Raw genomic sequence first — 19,762 nt, 5'->3', positions numbered from 1 at the left:
TCGCGACCCGTGTATGAATCGCTTTATCTAAAAGCTAGTGATCAATTGTAACAGGGTGTAGATGTATGTCATATCTTTGGGGTAATAGAAGGACACCTCCCTACTGTCGTAGTCAATTCAAATCAAATTTTATTGGTCACATACACATGTGTAACGGATGTGAAATGGCTAGCTAGTTAGTTAGCGGTGGTGCGCGCCCGGGTCGGGGCGAGGGGACGCCATAAAGTTAAACTGTTACATTGATGCTGTTGACCCGGATCACTGGTTGCTGCGGAAAAGGAGGAGGTTGAAAGGGGGGTGAGTGTAACGGATGTGAAATGGCTAGCTAGTTAGCGGGTACGCGCTAATAGTGTTTCAATCAGTTACGTCACTTGCTCTGAAACCAAGAAGTAGTGGTTCCCCTTGCTCTGCAAGGGCCGCGGACTTTGTGAAGCGATGGGTAACGACGCTTCGTGGGTGACTGATGTTGATGTGTGCAGAGGGTCCCTGGTTTGCGCCCGGGTATGGGCGAGGGGACGGTCTAAAGTTATACTGTTACACATGGTTAGCAGATGTTATTGCGCGTGTAGCGAAATGCTTGTGCTCCTACAATGGCAAGAAAAAGTATGTGAACCCTTTGGGATTTCCAGGACTTCTGCATAAATTGGTCATAACATTTGCTCTGATCATCTCATTCACAACAATAGACAAACAGTCTGCTTAAACTAATAACACACAAACAATTATACGTTTTCCTGTCTTTATTGAACACTCCATGTAAACATTCACAGTGCAGGGTGGGAAAAGTATGTGAACCCTTGGATTTAATAACTGGTTGACCCTTCTTTGGCAGCAATAACCTCATCCAAACGTTTTCTGTAGTTACGGATCAGACCTGCACGACGGAATTTTGGACCATTCCTCTTTACAAAACTGTTTCAGTTCAGCAATATTCTTGGGGTGTCTGGTGTGCACTGCTCTCTTGAGGTCTTGCCACAGCATCTCAATCGGGTTGAGGTCAGGTCTCTGACTGGGCCACTCCAGAAGGCGTATTTTCTTCTGTTGAAGCTATTCTGTTGTTAATTTAATTATGTGTTTTGGGTCATTGTCCCGTTGCATCACCCAACTTCTGTTGAGCTTCAATTGGCGGACAGATAGCCTTACATTCTCCTGCAAAATGTCTTGTAAACTTGGGAATTCATTTTTCTGTCGATGATCGCTAGCTGTCCAGGCCCTGAGGCAGCAAAGCAGCTCCAAATCATGATGCTCCCTTCACCATACTTTACAGTTGGGATGAGGTTTTGATGTTGGTGTGCGGTGCCTTTATTTCTACACACATAGTTTTGTGTGTTCCTTCCAAACAACTTAACTTTAGTTTCATCTGTCCACAGAATATTTTGCCAGTAGCACTGTGGAACATCCAGGTGCTCTTTTGCGAACTTCAGACGTGCAGCAATGTTTTTTTTGGACAGCAGTGTATTCTTCCGTGGTGTCCTCCCATGAACACCATTCTTGTTTAGTGTTTTACGTATCATAGACTCGTCAACAGAGATGTTAGCATGTTCCAGAGATTTCTATAAGTCTTTAGCTGACACTCTAGGATTCTTCTTAACCTCATTGAGAATTCTGCGCTGTGCTCCTGCAGTCATCTTTACAGGACAGCCACTCCTAGGGAGAGTAGCAACAGTGCTGAACTTTCTCCATTTATAGACAATTTGTCTTACCGTGGACTGATGAATATCAAGGTTTTTAGAGATACTTTTATAACCCTTTCAGCTTTATGCAAGTCAACAATTCTTAATCTTGGGTCTTATGAGATCTCTTTTGTTCGAGGCATGGTTCACATCAGGCAATGCTTCTTGTGAATAGCAAACTCAAATTTTGCAAGTGGTTTTGTATAGGGCAAGGCAGCTCTAACCAACATCTCCAATCTCATCTCAATGATTGTACTCCAGGTTAGCTGACTCCTGACTCCAATTAGCTTTTGGAGAAGTCATTAGCCTAGGGGTTCACATACTTTTTCCAACCTACACTGTGAATGTTTAAATTATATATTCAATATAGACAAGAAAAATACAGTAATTAGTGTTATTAGTTTGTCTGTGGTTGTGACTTAGATGAAGATCAGATCTAATTTTATGTGTAACGGTTTCTCTCCTCCTCTTCGTCTGAAGAGGAGGAGTAGGGATCAGACCAAAATGCAGCGGGTTGTGAATACATAATGAATTTATTTAAAGACGAAGACGAACACGAAAAACACTTGGAAAATTACAAAACAACAAAACGACGTAGACTGACCTAAAACATGAGAACTTACAAATACACGAAGAACGCACGAAACAGGTACAGACTACAAACCAACGCTACAGTCCCGTGTGGTACGAACATACATACAGACACGGAAGACAACCACCCACAACAAACAATGTGAAACAACCTCCCTATATATGGTTCTCAATCAGAGGAAAACGTAAAACACCTGCCTCTGATTGAGAGCCATACAAGGTCAATTAAACCTGACACTTAACATAGAACAAACACAGACTGCCCACCCAGCTCACGTCCTGACCCACTAAACACAACTATACAAAAGGAAAACAAGGTCAGGAACGTGACATTACAAACGGGCAGCTCTGACAGCTCGGGACAGACGGACAGTTCTGGGCAGACTGGCAGTGCAGACTGGATGCCCACACTCACACGACACTTTCGGGGGGCTGCCCTATAGCGCACCGGGCTATGGGCATGCACTGGCGACACCGTGCGCTTAACCGCATAACACGGTGCCTGACCAGTGACGCGTTGCTTATAATAAGCACGAGGAGTGCGCTCAGGCCTGCTACCTGGCTTAGCCACACTCCTCTCTAGCCCCCCCCCCCCCCCCCCTCCAAAAGAAATTTATGGGGCTGCCTCTCGTACCTGTCGCGCTGCCTTGCTGCCTCCTCATATCGCCGCCGCTCAGCTTTCGCTTCCTCCAGCTCAGCTTTGGGGCGGCGATACTCCCCAGCCTGTGCCCAGGGTCCTTCTCCGTTCAAGATCTCCTCCCATGTCCATGAATCCTGGGATTTCTGCGGTTGCTGTCGCTGCCCTTTTCCCCGCTGCTTGATACTTGAAAGGTGGGTGGTTCTGTAACGGTTTCTCTCCTCCTCTTCGTCTGAAGAGGAGAAGGACACCCGTTACATTATGACCAATTTATGCAGACATCCAGATATTTCCTAAGGGTTCACATACTTTTTCTTGCCAGTTTAGTTCCGACAGTGCAGCAATATCTAACAAGTAATATCTAGCAATTCCACAACAGATACCTCATACACACAAATCTAAGTATAGGAATGGAATAAGAATATATAAATATAATATATGGATGAGCAATGACAGAGCGGCATCGGCTAAGATGCAATATATAGTATAGAATACAGTATATACATGGGTAATGCAAGATATGTAAACATTATTAAAGTGGCATTATTAACGTGACTAGTGTTTATTAAATGTATTATTATTATTATTATTTATTAAAATGGCCAGTGATTTCAAGTCTGTATGTGGACAGCATCCTCTCTGTGCTAGTGATGGCTGTTGAACAGTCTGATGGCCTTGAGATAGAAGTTGTTTGTCTGTCTCTCTGTCCCAGCTTTGATGCACCTGTACTGACCTCGCATTCTGGATGCTAGCGGGGTGAACAGGCAGTGGCTTGGGTGGTTGTTGTCCTTGATGATCTCTTTGGTCTTCCTGTGACATCGGGTGCTGTAGGTATCCTGGAGGGATCACCGCCCCCGGTGATGCGTTGTGCAAACCGCACCGTCCTCTGGAGAGCCCTGCGGTTGTGGGCGGTGCAGTTGCCGTACCAGGCGGTGATACAGCCCGACAGGATGCTCTCAATTGTGCATCTGTAAAAGTTTGTGAGGGTTTCTTCAGCCTCCTGAGGTTGAAGAGGCGCTGTTGCCTTCTTCATCACACTCTCTGTGTGGGTGGACCATTTCAGTTTGTCCATGATGTGTACGCCAAGGAACTTAAAACTTTCTACCTTCTCCACTGCTGTCCCATCGATGTGGATAGGGGGGTGCTCCCTCTGCTGTTTCCTGAAGTCCATGATCATCTCCTTTGTTTTGTTGACGTTAAGGGAGAGGTTATTTTCCTGACACCGCACTCCGAGAGTCCTCACCTCCTCCCTGGAGGCTAACTCGTCATTGTTGGTAATCAAGCCTACTACTGTTGTATTATCTGCAAACTTGATGATTGAGTTGGAGGCGTGCATGGCCACACAGTCATGGGTGAACAGGGAGTACCGGAGGGGGCTGAGCACGCACCCTTGTGGGGCCCCAGTGTTGAGGATCAGCGAAGTGGAGATGTTGTTTCCTACCTTCACCACCTGGGGCGGACCGTCAGGAAGTCCAGGACACAATTGCACAGGGTTGAGGGCCTCAAGCTTAATGATGAGCTTGAAGGGCACTATGGTGTTGAATGCTGAGCTGTAGTCAATGAACAGCATTCTTACATAGGTATTTATCTTGTCCAGATGAGATAGGGCAGTGTAGTGTGATGGCTATTGCATCATCTGTGGACCTATTGGGGCGGTAAGCAAATTGAATTGGGTCTAGGGTGACAGGTAAGCTGGAGGTGATATGATCCTTGACTTGTCTCTCAAAGCACTTCATGATGACAGAAGGAGTGCTATGGGGCGATGGTAATTTAGTTCAGTTACCTTTGTATTCTTGGGTACAGGAACAATGGTGGCCATCTTGAAGCATGTGGGGACAACAGACTGGGACAGGGAGAGATTGAATATGTGTCCAGCTGCATTCTAAACCTTTGGGGTCTTCTTTTCAGTGTGAGAGGCTCAACTCATCCTCCTACTTTGTACTTACCACTCTTCAGCATTATACACATACTCAATCATTTGGTGATGCATCCAGCTCTTCCTTCATGTCAATTGACTTTTTGGCTACAACCATAGTCCACTTAGTGTTGTCCCCCACCTCTACCTCTGAGTTGTGAAATCCTGAGCTGAACCTCTCAGAGGAAAACTCTAGACCCTATCTTGAGTTAAGAATATGATTCAAATATCATTTTATTCTCCCTTGTGTCCAGGAAATGGCCACTGTCACTGCTCCTGGGGAGTATGCCAAGCAGGGGTCAAAGTCCAGAGGTTATCGACACAAGGAGGTGATTCAGCATCAGAGGGAGGCTCTGTCAGAGATGAGGGCCAGGATCGGAGCCTTGGAGCAAACATGGCCCCTGAGTAAGCAAGGTCAAAACTCTATGAATATAGAAAGAAAGCCTGCACACAGCATGTTTTGCTCCCATGTGATATAATTGAACACGGCATATGCTATTGCAGGATTAATTAGGGCAGGGACCAGGGGCCCTAAAACCCCATATCAGATTATCTCAGATTACATTTTTGTTAAGTAGGGAAAATATATATTTTTTTAATATGCTGTTTTTGTGCTGCTCCCTATCTCTATGCCTTGGTCAATGTCATTGTACATTGTCTACATATGTATTTAAAGGACTTAGGAGACTATAAAACTTTGTGTCCTCCAAAGTGTTCCTCTTCTCTGATATTTGGGTAACTGTTTGTTCCCTCAGAGCACTTCACCCAGCAGGGGGCACCTAAGAAACAAGCAGGGAGTAAGGCGAGCAAACTCAGCACACCGAGGTCTGCAGTGGTAAGCACCTGACCCAGCCTGGTCTCATAGACTAACCGTAACATAGTAAACGGAAATCCGGGAACTCAAATTAATATGATATGTTACGTTTGGTATGGTTACATAAGACAGATGGTTACTTATTTTCTTTTTCCATTGCAAAATGTATTAAAAGTTTTTCATTAAATGCACCCAATGAACACGTCCCAATACTCAATCTGCTGAGAAATTCATCTTAATGCCAATGACTATGATTATCAACGTATTGTGTAATGTCATATGTTACATGATCATTTCAATCTAGAGTGGCTGGCCACTCCCTGGAGCATTCGGGGAGGAGACCCTGGAGCGCACAGCCAGACTGGACCTATCAGACGCCCTGGACCTCAGCGAGAGGACAGTGAGTGGAAGGATGCTCTCAGGGGGAGAGTGTGGGTGTCTCTGACAGCTATATGACATTTAGCAGAATGTATCCCCATTGCCATCTACGGGTGACTGGGCTGCAGTGTTCTTCAATTCTAACCCAAGAGAGCTACAGGGTGTTCAGGTTTTTGTCCTAGCCCAGCACCTACTTGATTCAAATAATCATCAATTACTCCTCTCATTCTGTCTTTGTCTCTCTCTCTCTTTCTCTCTCTCTTTCGCTCTCTCTCTCCCTCTCTCTCTCTCAGTACCTGGATCTGGCACGGGCGCTGTGCGATGCTCTGGAGTTGAGCGAGGGCCAGCTACAGGGGTGTGTGTCCCTGCAGCACCTGCCCCAGGAGGAGAGGGCCAGTCTGGCTTCTTTGCGTCATGCAGACCTGGAGCTGCTCCGGAGCTGCATGGCCCGACAGCACAGCCAGGCCCAGCGAAGTGAAACTCTACTGCAGCAGCAGCATAGAGAAATGACTACTCTCAGGTAGGGAAGTAAAAGAAGGGAATACAGGGCCATGAAATAGATCCCTTTCCTCAATAGTGAATTTTCATTTAAATTACTACAAATATGCCACTTTGCAGACACTTTTATACAAAGCAATATACAATACAGTGAGTGCATACATTTTTATAATGTGTATGTAATCCCTGCAGAAATTGTACCAAATAACTTGGCATTGCTAACACCACACTCTTACCAACCAATCACCCGCTAGCTGCTTCAATAGTAATTCAGTTATAAGAGAGATGCTACTGTTGGAGCAACACAAAGAGTCAACTATTTATTTTGCCTACTTTTATTGGTTGGTGTTTACGTAATGTGTTGACTCATTTGATTGATGATTAGAAAACCCACCTGCCTCAAGTGACTTGAAACAGGATTGTAGTTAGGGTGATTTGATCATTGATAAGTGTCTGTATTACATCTGTCCTCCCCTTCTGCTTCCCTCCCCTCCCCTGCCCAGGGAGAGCCAGGCGGCGGGCCAGCAACTCCAGTCCAGGCTGGATATGCTGAGGACCGAGCTGGAGACGGAGAGCCAAGAGAGCTCCCTGCTTCGCGAGGCCTTGCTCCACACCCAGAGTCGTCTGGAACATGAGATAGACGTAAACACCAGGGCCGTAAAGAGCCGTAAGGTATAGAAGTAGTAGAGGGGAGTGAAACACTCAACAAACCCAGGGGCCTATTTGTTTTGTAACACATATTCACCTTGATGTACAATAGGCTGGACCAGGAGATCGGCCTTAACACCAGGGCCCCAAAGAGCCGTAAGGTATAGAAAGTAGCCTAGTAGAACGGAGTTCAACAGTCCAACCCACGGGGTGATTTGCTTTGTAACACCTAAAATCTATCTAGTCCAGCTAGTTAAACTTTGCTGGGTACCTGACTGTTTCTGCTTCATCAATGTTACTACTTCCAGGTATGCATGCATAGGTAGTATTTGGAAAATAACAGCTGTGGTAAAATTCTTACGGACGTTGCCGTTGAATCCCAGTCATGGAATAGTGTAATTTACCTGGGGCCATTATTAACAGAACAGATACAAGAACCTCATACTTTTGTTCCAGGTAATTTGCCCACCCTCAGACAAGCTATGCTGAGTCCATTGAAAATGGACATGACTAGTCGATTGCCCACTAAGCAAGTCCACACACACACGACCGACCGACCGGACCCGACCAGACAGACAGACCGACAGAGCGAGCATTTATTGGGCCCTTCCTCAGGCTTTGTTGTGCTGTTCAAGCATGTATGGGTTGATCAAAATTCAAGTAAGTGCTTAAGTAAGGTAAATTTCCTCCATTACTTGTCAGGACCCGGTGCGAGAAACAGTCACTAATAATCGTCAGAACCTAGAAGATGAGGCAGACACAGCAGTACTAGAGATGGTGGTTTAATTAAAGAACAAAATCTTCAGGCAAAGATTCTAAATCCACAATGTCCAAACATAAAGCCAAGAAGCACAAAATGGATATCCTCAAAAATACAAAGAAACTCCACAAAGTGGTAAAAACAGCAGGGAAAAACAAACCTCAAAAGACTACTCAAAAATACACAAGAACTAAACCAGAGAACCTCTGGAAAATCCAATAAGAGAATCATATGTTCAGAACAAGGCTTGGGCTGGGGCTGGGTGCTAACATACAAACACTGAGCAAGGAACTGAGGAACACACAGGGTTTAAATACTAACAAGGGAACGACACACAGGTGCAAACAATAATTAGAGCAAGGAAAAACAAAAGGTACAAAAAAGGTGCAATGGGGACATCTAGTGACCAAAACCTGAACAAGTCCTGGCCAAAACCTGACATTACTGTATAATCAAGTAGATAGAAAGCTAACTTGGAACAATCTTAGGAGATGCTGATGGTGTCTCATTGGGACGCAGAATGGCAATTGACCGTAGGGCTGAACCTATAACCTGAGGCTCATTATTACATACAGTATGAGTCAATAGCATCTACAGTGTTCATACAAGCATATACAGTGCATTCGGAAAATATTCAGACCCCTTGACTTTTTCCACATTTTCTTACATTACAGTCTTATTCTAAAATTGATTAAATCGTTTCCCCCCATTATCAATCTAGACACAATACCCCATAATGACTTGGTGGTTCCAAACTTCTTCCATGTAAGAATGATGGAGGCCACTGTGTTCTTGGGAACCTTCAATGCTGTGCCTCGACACAATTGTGTTTCTGAGCTCTATGGACAATTAATTTGACCTCATGGCTTGGTGTTTAATCTGACATGCACTGTCAGCTGTGGGACCTTATATAGACAGGTGTGTGCCTTTCCAAATCATGTCCAATCAATTGAATTTACCACAGGTGGACTCCAAGTTGTAGAAACATCTCAAGTATGATCAATGGAAACAGGAGGCATCTGAGCTCAATTTCGAGTCTCATGGCAAAGGGTCTGAATACTTATGTAAATAAGGTATTTCTGTTTTTTAGGTTGAATAAATTTGATAAAAATTCTTAAAACCTGTTTTTGCTTTGTCATTATGGGGTATTGTGTGTAGATTGCTGAGATAAAAAAAAATTGAATCCATTTTAGAATAAGGCTGTGACGTAACAAAATGTGGAAAAAGTCAAGGCGTCTAAATACTTTCTGAAGGCTCACTCGCTTACAGAATATGTAACACAGCCATCCTCTTAAGGATTGGACCCTTTTTTTCAATTTTCGCCTAAAATTACATTCCCAAATCTAACTGCCTGTAGCTCAGGACCTGAAGCAAGAATATGCATATTCTTGATACCATTTGAAAGGAAACACTTTGAAGTTTGTGGAAATGTGAAATTAATGTTGGAGAATATAACACATTATATCTGGTAAAAGATAATACAAAGAAAAAAACATGTGTTTTTTACATCTTTGAAATGCAAGAGGAAGGCAAAATGTAATATTCCAGATTAGGCACAATTTAGATTTTGGCCATTAGCAGTGTATGCGCAAGGTTTTAGACTGATTAAATGAACCATTGCATTTCTGTTCAAAATGTTGTATCAAGACTGCCCAAATGTGCCTAATTAGATTATTAATACATTTTCAAGTTCATAACTGTGCACTCTCCTCAAACAATAGCATGGTATTTTTTCACTGTAATAGCTACTGTAAATTGGTCGGGTGCAGTTAGATTAACAAGAATTTAAGCTTTCTGCCCATATCAGATATGTCTATGTCCTGGGAAATGTACTTGTTACTTACAAACTCGTGCTAATCACATTAACCTACGTTAGCTCAACCATCCCGCAGGGGGGACACAGATCCTGTAGAGGATATATATAGTAGTCCAAAATGACATTCTATGCAACAGCAATTATGTGTCAAATGACAGTTTGTGCCATGTCTTACAGTGGACAGTAGGGTGTCGTAACTTGACACTTTAAAAAGGCTTTATACTCTGTGTATGAGTAGTATGGGACATGGCCTAATCCTGTGTGATTGTGAACTCATGTTTAAAACAGCCATTTTATTCAACAGCAGACACTGTGTGTGCCAAAAGGCAATATGCTTTTACAGTGAATTTTAGAGTGGCCAAACTTTTATTTTCCACAGTCATGTTAATAAAACAACCTTGATTCCAGTCATCATAGTGGCCATTCTCTGGTTGTTTGTTAGCATAGTGCTGTTCATGTAAATATACTGTAAGTAAACAGATCAGTAATTGAAAGGTACACTGTGGCACCCCGGGCCCGTCTGTCTCACTGTGTGTTTAAGCTTAATATCTCATATCCAGGATTAAGATGGACTCAGCTTAATGTGTCATTATGAATCAGGGTGAGGATTGGTATCAGCAGCATGTTTTCAGCATAGTATAGCAAGTATTCAGCATAAACTTAATTAACCATAAAAAGCTTCATATTAATAGCACTATCTTCATGGCAAGATCTGATGTGAAGAGATCTGATCTGATTGATCAAAAGACCAATTAGTGGGAAAAAGAACAGAGTTGCGCTGCCTGTCTAAACGCAGCCTTTGTTTGCTCTCCTCCCTTTGCATCCTCCCCTCTCTTCTCCTCTATTCCCTAATTCCTTCTTAACCTCCCTCCCTCCTTTCTCCCTCTCAAACCCCTCTCATCTCTCCTCCCCTCTGTCTCATACCTCCCTTTCCTCTCTCTCTTCCCTCCACAGGCAGTGAGTGTGGAGAAAGTCCAGAGGAGGAGTGGGAAGACAGCCTCTCACAGCTGTGTCCGTACTGAGGCCGGCGACAAGGTGAGCCAGAGCCACAGCTGGATAGACAAACAGACACACTATTCCTCTGTTACTCATATCAACTGTTTTTTTAATTCCATTTTTTATTTGACAGTATGAACACAATACAGAAAGACACATTTGCATTGTGGAACTTTGTGAAAACCCATGAGATGAAACCCAATGGTGTTATAAAACAGCTGTATCCTGGCCTCCTATCCTTCTCCTGAGAGATACTGGTCCACCCAACATACTTTCCCTCACTCTACACGCAGTGATGTCCCTGTTTTAGTCCACAAACCGTTAACATCCTAGATTTACAATTTACTAGCATATGTTGCTTGTCTGCTTGGTTCTGTTCCAAGGAAATGGCTTTCAGATTAACTTTGTGATATTTAATGAATGATTATTTAACATAGTATAGTCATCCTATATGGTCTCTCCTCTCCAGTCCTACCAAAAAAAGAATTGGTGGTTCTGACTTGCTGCTACTCCACACAAAAATCCCAGTTTGTTGTTTGAAGTTAACATACCCATCTAACTGTACCTCCAGTAGGCTATCTCTTTTCATGATCCTCATTACCTCAACCACTGGCTGCGTGAGTCCGTCTACCACACTAGCATAATCTGAAGATCAATAGAAATCTCACGGTCACCTATTAATAATTCACATGCACACAGAGGTGTAACACACACCCCAGCAGCCCCCGTTATTATCTTTAAAACTGCGACATTTTCTCTCAGCCTCATGGCAAAATGTATAGAATAGCTTGAGATTAGCTATAAAACTGCACATTCTTCTCTCTGCTTGCAAAACTGTGTTACTGCACGAACGCACACACATAACACACACACACACAAACAGACACTACCATTGCAGCCCCCAGAAGTGTCAATTATAGCGACTAATGCTAATAAGGAGGGAGGCTAGTTCAGAGTATCTGATATGGTTGGATTGGAGAAATCAGTAGGTGTGGAAAACATACTTTCACTTACCCAATCAAATGAATGGTTACCTCAAGGAAGAGGGGAACGAAGGCTACATTTTGAAGCAATTCCAACAGGGCCCCTGTCTTCCTCTGTCAAAAACACATTTCCATGGACTGTATAGAAAATGGATAATTAAGTACTCTTCTTCTGAACAGGCGACAGTGAAGACATCCAACCTGCTGGAGAGGCTGAAGAAGAGGGAGTACGAGGTGGAGACCCTGAAGAGGCAGCTGGGGAAGAAGGAGTTTGGCAAGATGGCCTCCAAGCTGGAGCTGGCCATTGTACAGCAGCAGCCTCAACAGGCCCCACCACTGACAGAGCCCTCCTAATGTACTGTAATCCTGCCCCGCTACACTGGAGTGACTGGACACCAGGGGCAAGGAGACTGGCTCAAGGGTCCTTTTGACTTGAACAGCGGAGGACACTCATTACGACGAGACTAGCGAACACTGCTAGTGTGCGTCACACCATAGAATTAGAAATACAGCACAGCAGGTCTACTAGAACTCACCTTCCCATTCAAGTCAGCGTCAGTCTATTTCATTGCATCACGCGTACTGTACCGCTGCTTCTGGCCATGAGGAAGTTTCTGCTGGTAGCTGTATATTACCACACATCAGAGCCATCTGTTCTATATACTGTATAGCTCTGCACCACATCGTAATGAGTGAATGCCCCTATAGAGATGATGGAATAGTCAATGCATGAGCATGTGGGTGCTAATGATGTGTGTTTCAAAGGCAGCTTTTCTCAGCTTCCCTCTGAGCTTTGAATGTAAAAAGTCTGTCGGGCAATATCTGCCACAGCTATATTAGTTTAGCCGGAACACTTCACCGCTCTTGTTCATCCATTCACCACGGAAAATGAGGCAGTCTTTATGCACGACAATACAAATGCGTTCTTCCACAGACTTTTCTGCCGATACAGTATAATATTTTGGTTGACACGCCATTGCGATATCTCAGCAGTAAAGAAAATGGCCAAGGCGCCCATTTGAGCGGCTATTTCTGGCGTGTGAGTGCTACACTAACAACAGGAATATGCCCCTGAACCGCAGATATAATGAAAAAAGGAGTCTGTTATTCCTCCTATCTGCAGTAGACCTCCTCCCCCACTCCCGCCCTCCTCGCTATGCCTCGAGGTTGTTGTGGTCCGTTATCGCAGTGGGCAGAGAGAAAAGCTGATTCATTTATTCATCATCAGAGCCTTTTCTTCCTCACAGCAGCACACACCGTCACAAACACAGTCACGTGAGCATAGGATGAGAGAGAGTGGTTTGTGTGTATAGGTGTGTATGTGTATGTGGGAAGGTGTGAAAGGGTCAAGCGTGAGCGAGCATGTGCATCAGTGTGTTGTTTTGAGTGCGTGTTTGTGACGTGTGGCAGTGTTCATGACGTGTCTGAGTGAGTAGGCCTATGTGTGAGTCTGTCTCTGTTTGTGCATGTGCAAAATCTATTATTCAGGATATTAATCCTCCATTGTTCTACATAAAGCAGATGCCACAGATAATAGAGCCAGTACATGGTTTGGTTTCTCTCTCTATTTGTTTGACTCAATTCCCATAAGGCAAGGTTCCCAAACTGGCAGCCTGCCAAGTGATTTTATTTGGCCCCCCAAGTTTTCTCTTATATTTTTTTTTATTGTTAGACATTAAAGACTGTAAAAACACCAGCAAATCAGCTCGAAGTGATTTTAATTTTGGAAATCTGTTCCAAAGTAATCTCACGCATAATGGAAAAATATATGTTATCGTATACAAATATAGGTTTGAAATGATTATGCTTTTGTGAAATATGATATCTGTTTGGGTTTCTTGCGATCAATTTGCAGTGTACAAATGATTTCTAATTATGTTCTGGGTCCCTGACCGTCTGCTCAAGAAAAAATTGTCCCACGGCTGAATCTAGTTGATGATCCCTGTCGTAAGAGATAATAAGGGCTACTCCTAAAAAAGCTTCTTGTCTTCCTCACTCACTGACCCAGATTTGGTATTTTAGTGCATACAAGCAGATGGTACAATTTTGTGATGGTACAATGTTTCTTTGTTGCCTCCAGGCAAAAGGCTGCATCAGTCCGTCATCATTGCTCCTCTCTGATGTTTGCCATGGTCTACCTACCTCTATGGCCATGTGCATCAGTATAACTTCACCCCAATACTACTTGTTTCGGTGTCTTTCAGACATGTTTGTCACTCTATGCACTTTTGGTTTTATTGTCTGGACCATCACTGATTTATCTCCAGACGTCATTATAGTTTGTCTGCTTTCATTAATCAGGATCAATTATGTCTGTTTTTAACATGAGTATGTCACTCACTGGCATTGGTATGCCTTTGATTTCAGCTGGCAGTCCACAGTGCTGTGTTGAGTTGTTGCTAATTATATGTGTTGACCTCAACAATTACTGCTCCTCCTCAGTCTGAGTGGACACAACCAGCTAATTGGCACTGTGCAGATTCCAGTGTGTTCCTTAAAGGCCCACTCTGGGATATTTCCTGCTGTTCAGTGGTAACGTCAATTCATGATCTTGTTCTTGAGGAATATAACTTACATTCGTAGCTGCGCCTATGAAGTTGGCAGTGGTTCCATTCATCCAGCTCCCATTCCTCAGCTTAAGTCACAATGCTACTGTTTGGGCTGAATCTAAACACCAGATTTTGGCTTTCATCTTTTTATAATCAGCAGAGTGCCCCTGGTTTGCACCATTGCCTTCGCGAACAGCTAGCTCAGCCACAGTCTCAGTGGCTTCCATTAGCATTGCTGAGTCAAGCTTGACCTCTCCTCACTGCTCATTTACTTAAAGACTATTCTGTTTTGTTTTATTATAATGTAGGCTATCTTTGTTGAGATTCATTCACACAGAGTTTGTAAAAGCATTGAGGTTCAGTTGAACTACATCTGACAGTATAAATAAGTATAAAGTATACATATGACAGTATACCTGTCTGGGGCGATGGCTAGAAATATTACTGTGTTTGTGACTGGTCAAGAGACATCCTAAATGCTTTACTGTATATGTATCACAATACAAAAACACTTGGGAACCACCTACTGTATCTTTCCAGACTGCTGCGTACTATAGGTACATATCCTTATTCCTATTTTCAAGGGCAGTCTGCATTGCTGAGTGTGTTAGAAGTCAGGTGGTATGTTAGGAGAAGCGGTACACAAATATTTTATAGAAAATATCATTTTTAAAACGCTTTGAACAGCATAGTGTCCACATTGTCTTATTTAATGTTGGTATAAGGGTTTCATTACATGATATTTGATCCGATTCACCTAATCACCCAAAAGTGTCTGTACTTTCTCCTAATATGAATGAATTAGGATACGATTAGCAATATATTTTTTCTTCTTCATTGAATTAGGATATTATTATCTATTCAATTATGACATACGCTCTTAGAATTAGTGGTGACTCAAGGAACCCCTGGAGTTCCTCAAGAAACCATTGCTTGTCAAAGGTTCATATTGGCACCTTTGGTTTGTTGAGGGGTTCTTGGAGGAACCTTTCATGTTTAAATGTAGCAGAGAGTTCCTGGATGAACCCTGGACTGGAACCGTGGCTAAGTAGAGGTGTGGCTTTCAGATAGATCTTTTTAGGCCACCGGTGGGAGTAAGGCCACCCATGTCACTTCTGTTCATGTGTCCTGTTGTATTGTCATCAAATGTTAAGGTTGAACACTGACAGATTTGTAGCTTCAATTGGGTTTACAGAGGTGTATGAGTTCCTCAAGATCCTATGCAAATCCCAAAGTTGGAATAGTTACCACTTTATAAATATTCAAGGGAAATACAAATTTGCAGTGTACAAACTTGACATGATGAACAGGAATGACATTTCCATACATTTTGGTGGCCAAAAATAACTACTTGAAAGCTTCAAATAAGCCATGCCTCCAATCTGATAAGCAGCCACTTCAACAATATATTATTACACTGAACAAAAATATACATGCAACATGTAAAGTGTTGGTCCCATGTTTCATGAGCTGAAATAAAATGTATTTGTTTACATCCCTGTTAGTGAGCATTTCTCCTTTGCCAAGATAATCCATCCACCTGACAGGTGTGGCATATTAAGAAGCTGCCACAGATGTCGCAAGTTTTGAGGGAGCGTGCAATTGTCATGTTGACTGCAGGAATGTCCATCAGAGCTGTTGCCAGAGAATTGAATGTTAATTTCTCTACCATAAGCCGCCTCCAACATCATTTTAGAGAATTTGGCAGTACGTCCTGCCAGCCTCGCAACCACAGACAACCTGTGACCACTCCAGCCCAGGACCTCCACATCTGGCTTCTTCACTTTTGGGATTGTCTGAGACCAGCCACCCAGACAGCTGATGAAACTGGATTTGCACAACCAAAGAATTTCTGCACAAACTGTCAGAAACCGTCTCAGGGAAGCTCATCTGCGTGCTCGTTGTCATCACCAGGGACAGCAGTTTGGCGTCGTAACTGACTTCAGTGGGCAAATGCTCACCTTCGATGACCACTGGCACACTAGAAACGTGTGCTCTTCACGGATGAATCCCAGTTTCAACTGTACTGGGCAGATGGCAGACAGCGTGTCATGTGGGCGAGCGATTTGCTGATGTCAACGATGTGAACAGAGAGCCCCATGGTGGCGGTGGGGTTTGGTATGGGTAGGCATACGCTACGGGCAACGAATACAATTGTATTTTATCGATGGCAACATGAATGCACAGAGATACCGTGACGGGATCCTGAGGCCCATTGTCGTGCCATTCATCCGACGCCACCACCACATGTTTTAGCATGATAATGCATGGCCCCATGTCGCAAGAATCGGTATCAGAGTTCCTGGAAGCTGAAAATGTCCCAGTTCTTCCATGACTTGCATACTCACCAGACATGTCAACCATTGAGAGTGTATGAAGGCGTGTTCCAATTCACGCCAATATCCAGCAACTTCGCACAGCATTGAAGACGAGTGGAAAAACATTCCATAGGCCACAATCAACAGCCAGATCAACTCAATGCTAAGGAGACGTCTGCTGCATGAGGCAAATGGTGGTCACCCCAGATACTGACTAGTTTTCTGATCCACGCCCCTATCTTTTTTTAAAGTATCTATGACCAACAGATGCATATCTGTATTCCCAGTCATGTGAAATCCATTGATTAGGGCCTAATTTATTTATTTTAATTGACTGATTTCCTTATATGAACTGTAGCTCAGTAAAATCTTTGAAATTATTCAATGTTGCATGTATATTTTTGTTAATTGTAAAAAGGTACAACATTTAACCCCTCCCATCACAAAAAGGTTCCGGTTTGAACCTTTACACAGGGATTCCTCAAATAACCTTTTTGAATCGGAAAGGTGGCCTCTGTGTGGCAATTTTTAGAATTCCAAAATGTTCTTCCAGGCTTCTTTACTTCTAAGAGTGTAATGTACTCTGCAGAAATGAATCTCCTACATTCATTTGTTTGAACATGTTGCTCCTCTGTGCCTTGATATCGTTGATTTTGGGGAGTTTGGCTTTGTTAGACAAAAGATATAGGAACATGCACAGCCTGTTGTGTTCATTAATCACTGTGTCTAGTTTTTATTTTACTGTTTGAAATTAAATACGGTTTGTTATTGCACTGGGTCATGGAGAATACAGTATGCATACTAGATTTGCTTGTGGTACTTGGATCCATTTTTTCATTCAGTTGATTTATGATTATCGTTTTTCCATTTAGTATCACTATTATTATTGCAATTTATTGATAGTATTCATCCCTGTTTGCTTAATCAGTACTTATACTTGTTTGTTCATCTCTTTGTGGTGCACTTAGAGATTGTTTAAATGACAATCACTGTCATTTGATTAAATATGTTATAAGCTGTTACTAAGCTGTTACATTTCAAGACTTCCTTGCTTTTTTGTCATTATGGCTAAATTCCTTTTTCATCCGACAGTGATTTTGATACCATGCTATGAAGAGCTTTGATCTTTCCTCCCATCTCCCTTTCCTCTGCCGGAAATCCTCTCTATTTCTTGCTGCATTGCATTAGTTGAAACAAAGATTGTTCTCAGGGCAGGCCTGGTTGTAGCTAGATACTGTATGTTTGAGTCGGGTCAGTGAAAAAATTAGCATTTTATCTAGCCTTAATCTTTTTCCTAACCTTAACCTAATAACATGCCACGTTAATTCTCCTAATCTGCCACGTTAATTCTCCTAACCTGCTGTGTAAGTTCTCCTAACCTGCTACAAAAAGTCACTTGTGCTACTCAAAAACCGGCAGACCTGCCCTGAGAACAGTCTTGGTTTCCACTAATGCGATACAGCTCTATTCTCTCCCGTCTCGCTCCATATATGGTGTGACTCAGGTAGAGTGGGTGTTGCTGGCTGAGGCAGCCCCTCCTTCACAGAAAACAGAGGAGATTCAGAGAAGCCAAGCCTCCCATGCGTGAGTCATATCACATGACTCAGGGTGCGTTCCTCTGCTCAGTCGTGGCTGACGCCTGACAGATCTTAAAATACCTATCCAGACATTGTATCAGCTAACCACATCAAATGTTATAGCAAGCTGTCAGTTGACGACACAGTTGATGAAGTGGCATGCAACCATTGGTTGATGGATGCAACGTCTGAGCAGGGGAACACGACCTCAGTCTGCTTATGGGTTTCAATTATTTACCTGCACAAAACACCACTGCTGATCTATTAAAATGTGTAATTCCACTTGTGAGCACAAATGTAGACCAGATTTTCTGTGTACAGAGCTACTGAATGGCAGATCTAAGCTATTATTTGAAAGGAGCGAGGGGAAGTAATTGAGTCATTTAAATATACTTGGCAGACAGAGATTGGACTATAAACCTCGAAGACAGATTTACAATACCTCCCATATGTTGTCAGTGCAGCTAACTCTTTAATCTGTTACTATATTGTGGTGAATTCAGAGGGTAGCTCTGACTGGGACTCAAACCCAGGTCCATCAATTGTCAAGCCAACACCTTAACCATTACGCCATCAGGTAGGAACTGCTTAATGAGGTCGCTAGATGTTGTGTTAAGGTCGCTGCAATATAATAATACAGTTTAATACACAGTACAATTATGCCAGTTTAGATCAATTTAAAATCTACAAATGTTGTGCACAAATTTGTTTACATCCCTGTTAGTGAGCATTTCTCCTTTGCCTAGAAAATCCATCCACCTGACTGGTGTGGCATATCAAGAAGCTAATTAAACAGCATGATAATTACACAGGTGCACCTTGTGCTGTGGACAATAAAAGGCATTTCTAAAATGTGCAGTTTTGTCACACAACACAATGCCACAGATGTCTCAAGTTTTGAGGGAGAGTGCAATTGGCATGTTGACTGCAGGAATGTCCACGAGATCTTTTGCCAGAGAATTGAATGTTAATTTCTCTACCGTAAGCTGCCTCCAAAGTTGTTTTAGAGAATTTGGCAGTACATCCAACTGGCCTCACAACCGCAGACCACGTGTAACCACAATCATTCTGATTGGCTGTGCCTGGCTCCTCAGTGGGTGGGCCTATGCCCTCCCAGGCCCATCCGTGGCTGTGTCCCTGCCCAGTCAAGTGAATTCCATAGATTAGGACCTATTTAATTTATTTCAATAGACTGATTTCCTTATATGAACTGCAACTCAGACAAATTGTTGAATTTATTGCATGTTGCATTTCTATTTTTGTTTAGGTATTTCAAGCGTGTAGCTTTGAACGTTTATGGGCAGTAAGATTTGTATACTACTAAAAGTGAGTGTATTCAAACTAAGTGATCATTTTGGCTGGCCATTTATGAATAGAGTAGGCAGAGTAGAGTAATCTGGTGTTGTGATTCCATGACACAATTCAAAGGTATAACCTATATAACCTGCATGTAAAGCGTCAGACAAAGTTCCCATATTAAACACCTGTGTGGGGCAGGTATAACTTAATTTAGGACACACTTTGTGAGTAAAGTAGGCGGTCCGAAGTGAACCATTCTGTATCTGCCTGACACAAAATATAATTATTGTAAAGGATGGGGATATGGTCT

At 42.9% G+C, this 19,762-nt stretch overlaps 1 protein-coding gene across 1 annotated transcript in view; it reads left to right on the top strand.

Annotated features, from left to right (window-relative positions):
• The window catches only part of fhad1 (forkhead-associated (FHA) phosphopeptide binding domain 1), a 43,451-nt gene extending 27,700 nt beyond the window's left edge, over positions 1-15,751 (top strand). Inside the window, exons 22-28 of the mRNA XM_055892591.1 lie at positions 5,071-5,221; positions 5,572-5,651; positions 5,935-6,030; positions 6,302-6,528; positions 7,010-7,178; positions 10,685-10,765; positions 11,890-15,751. Of these exons, the coding sequence (XP_055748566.1) occupies positions 5,071-5,221; positions 5,572-5,651; positions 5,935-6,030; positions 6,302-6,528; positions 7,010-7,178; positions 10,685-10,765; positions 11,890-12,063 (978 nt within the window). The 3' untranslated portion in view covers positions 12,064-15,751. The remainder of the gene's footprint in view (positions 1-5,070; positions 5,222-5,571; positions 5,652-5,934; positions 6,031-6,301; positions 6,529-7,009; positions 7,179-10,684; positions 10,766-11,889) is intronic.
• Positions 15,752-19,762: the final 4,011 nt, after the last annotated feature.

This window comes from Salvelinus fontinalis, chromosome 31, assembly GCF_029448725.1.
Source record: "Salvelinus fontinalis isolate EN_2023a chromosome 31, ASM2944872v1, whole genome shotgun sequence".
Lineage (NCBI taxonomy): Eukaryota > Metazoa > Chordata > Actinopteri > Salmoniformes > Salmonidae > Salvelinus > Salvelinus fontinalis.
This window is presented reverse-complemented; position numbering and strand designations above follow the sequence as displayed.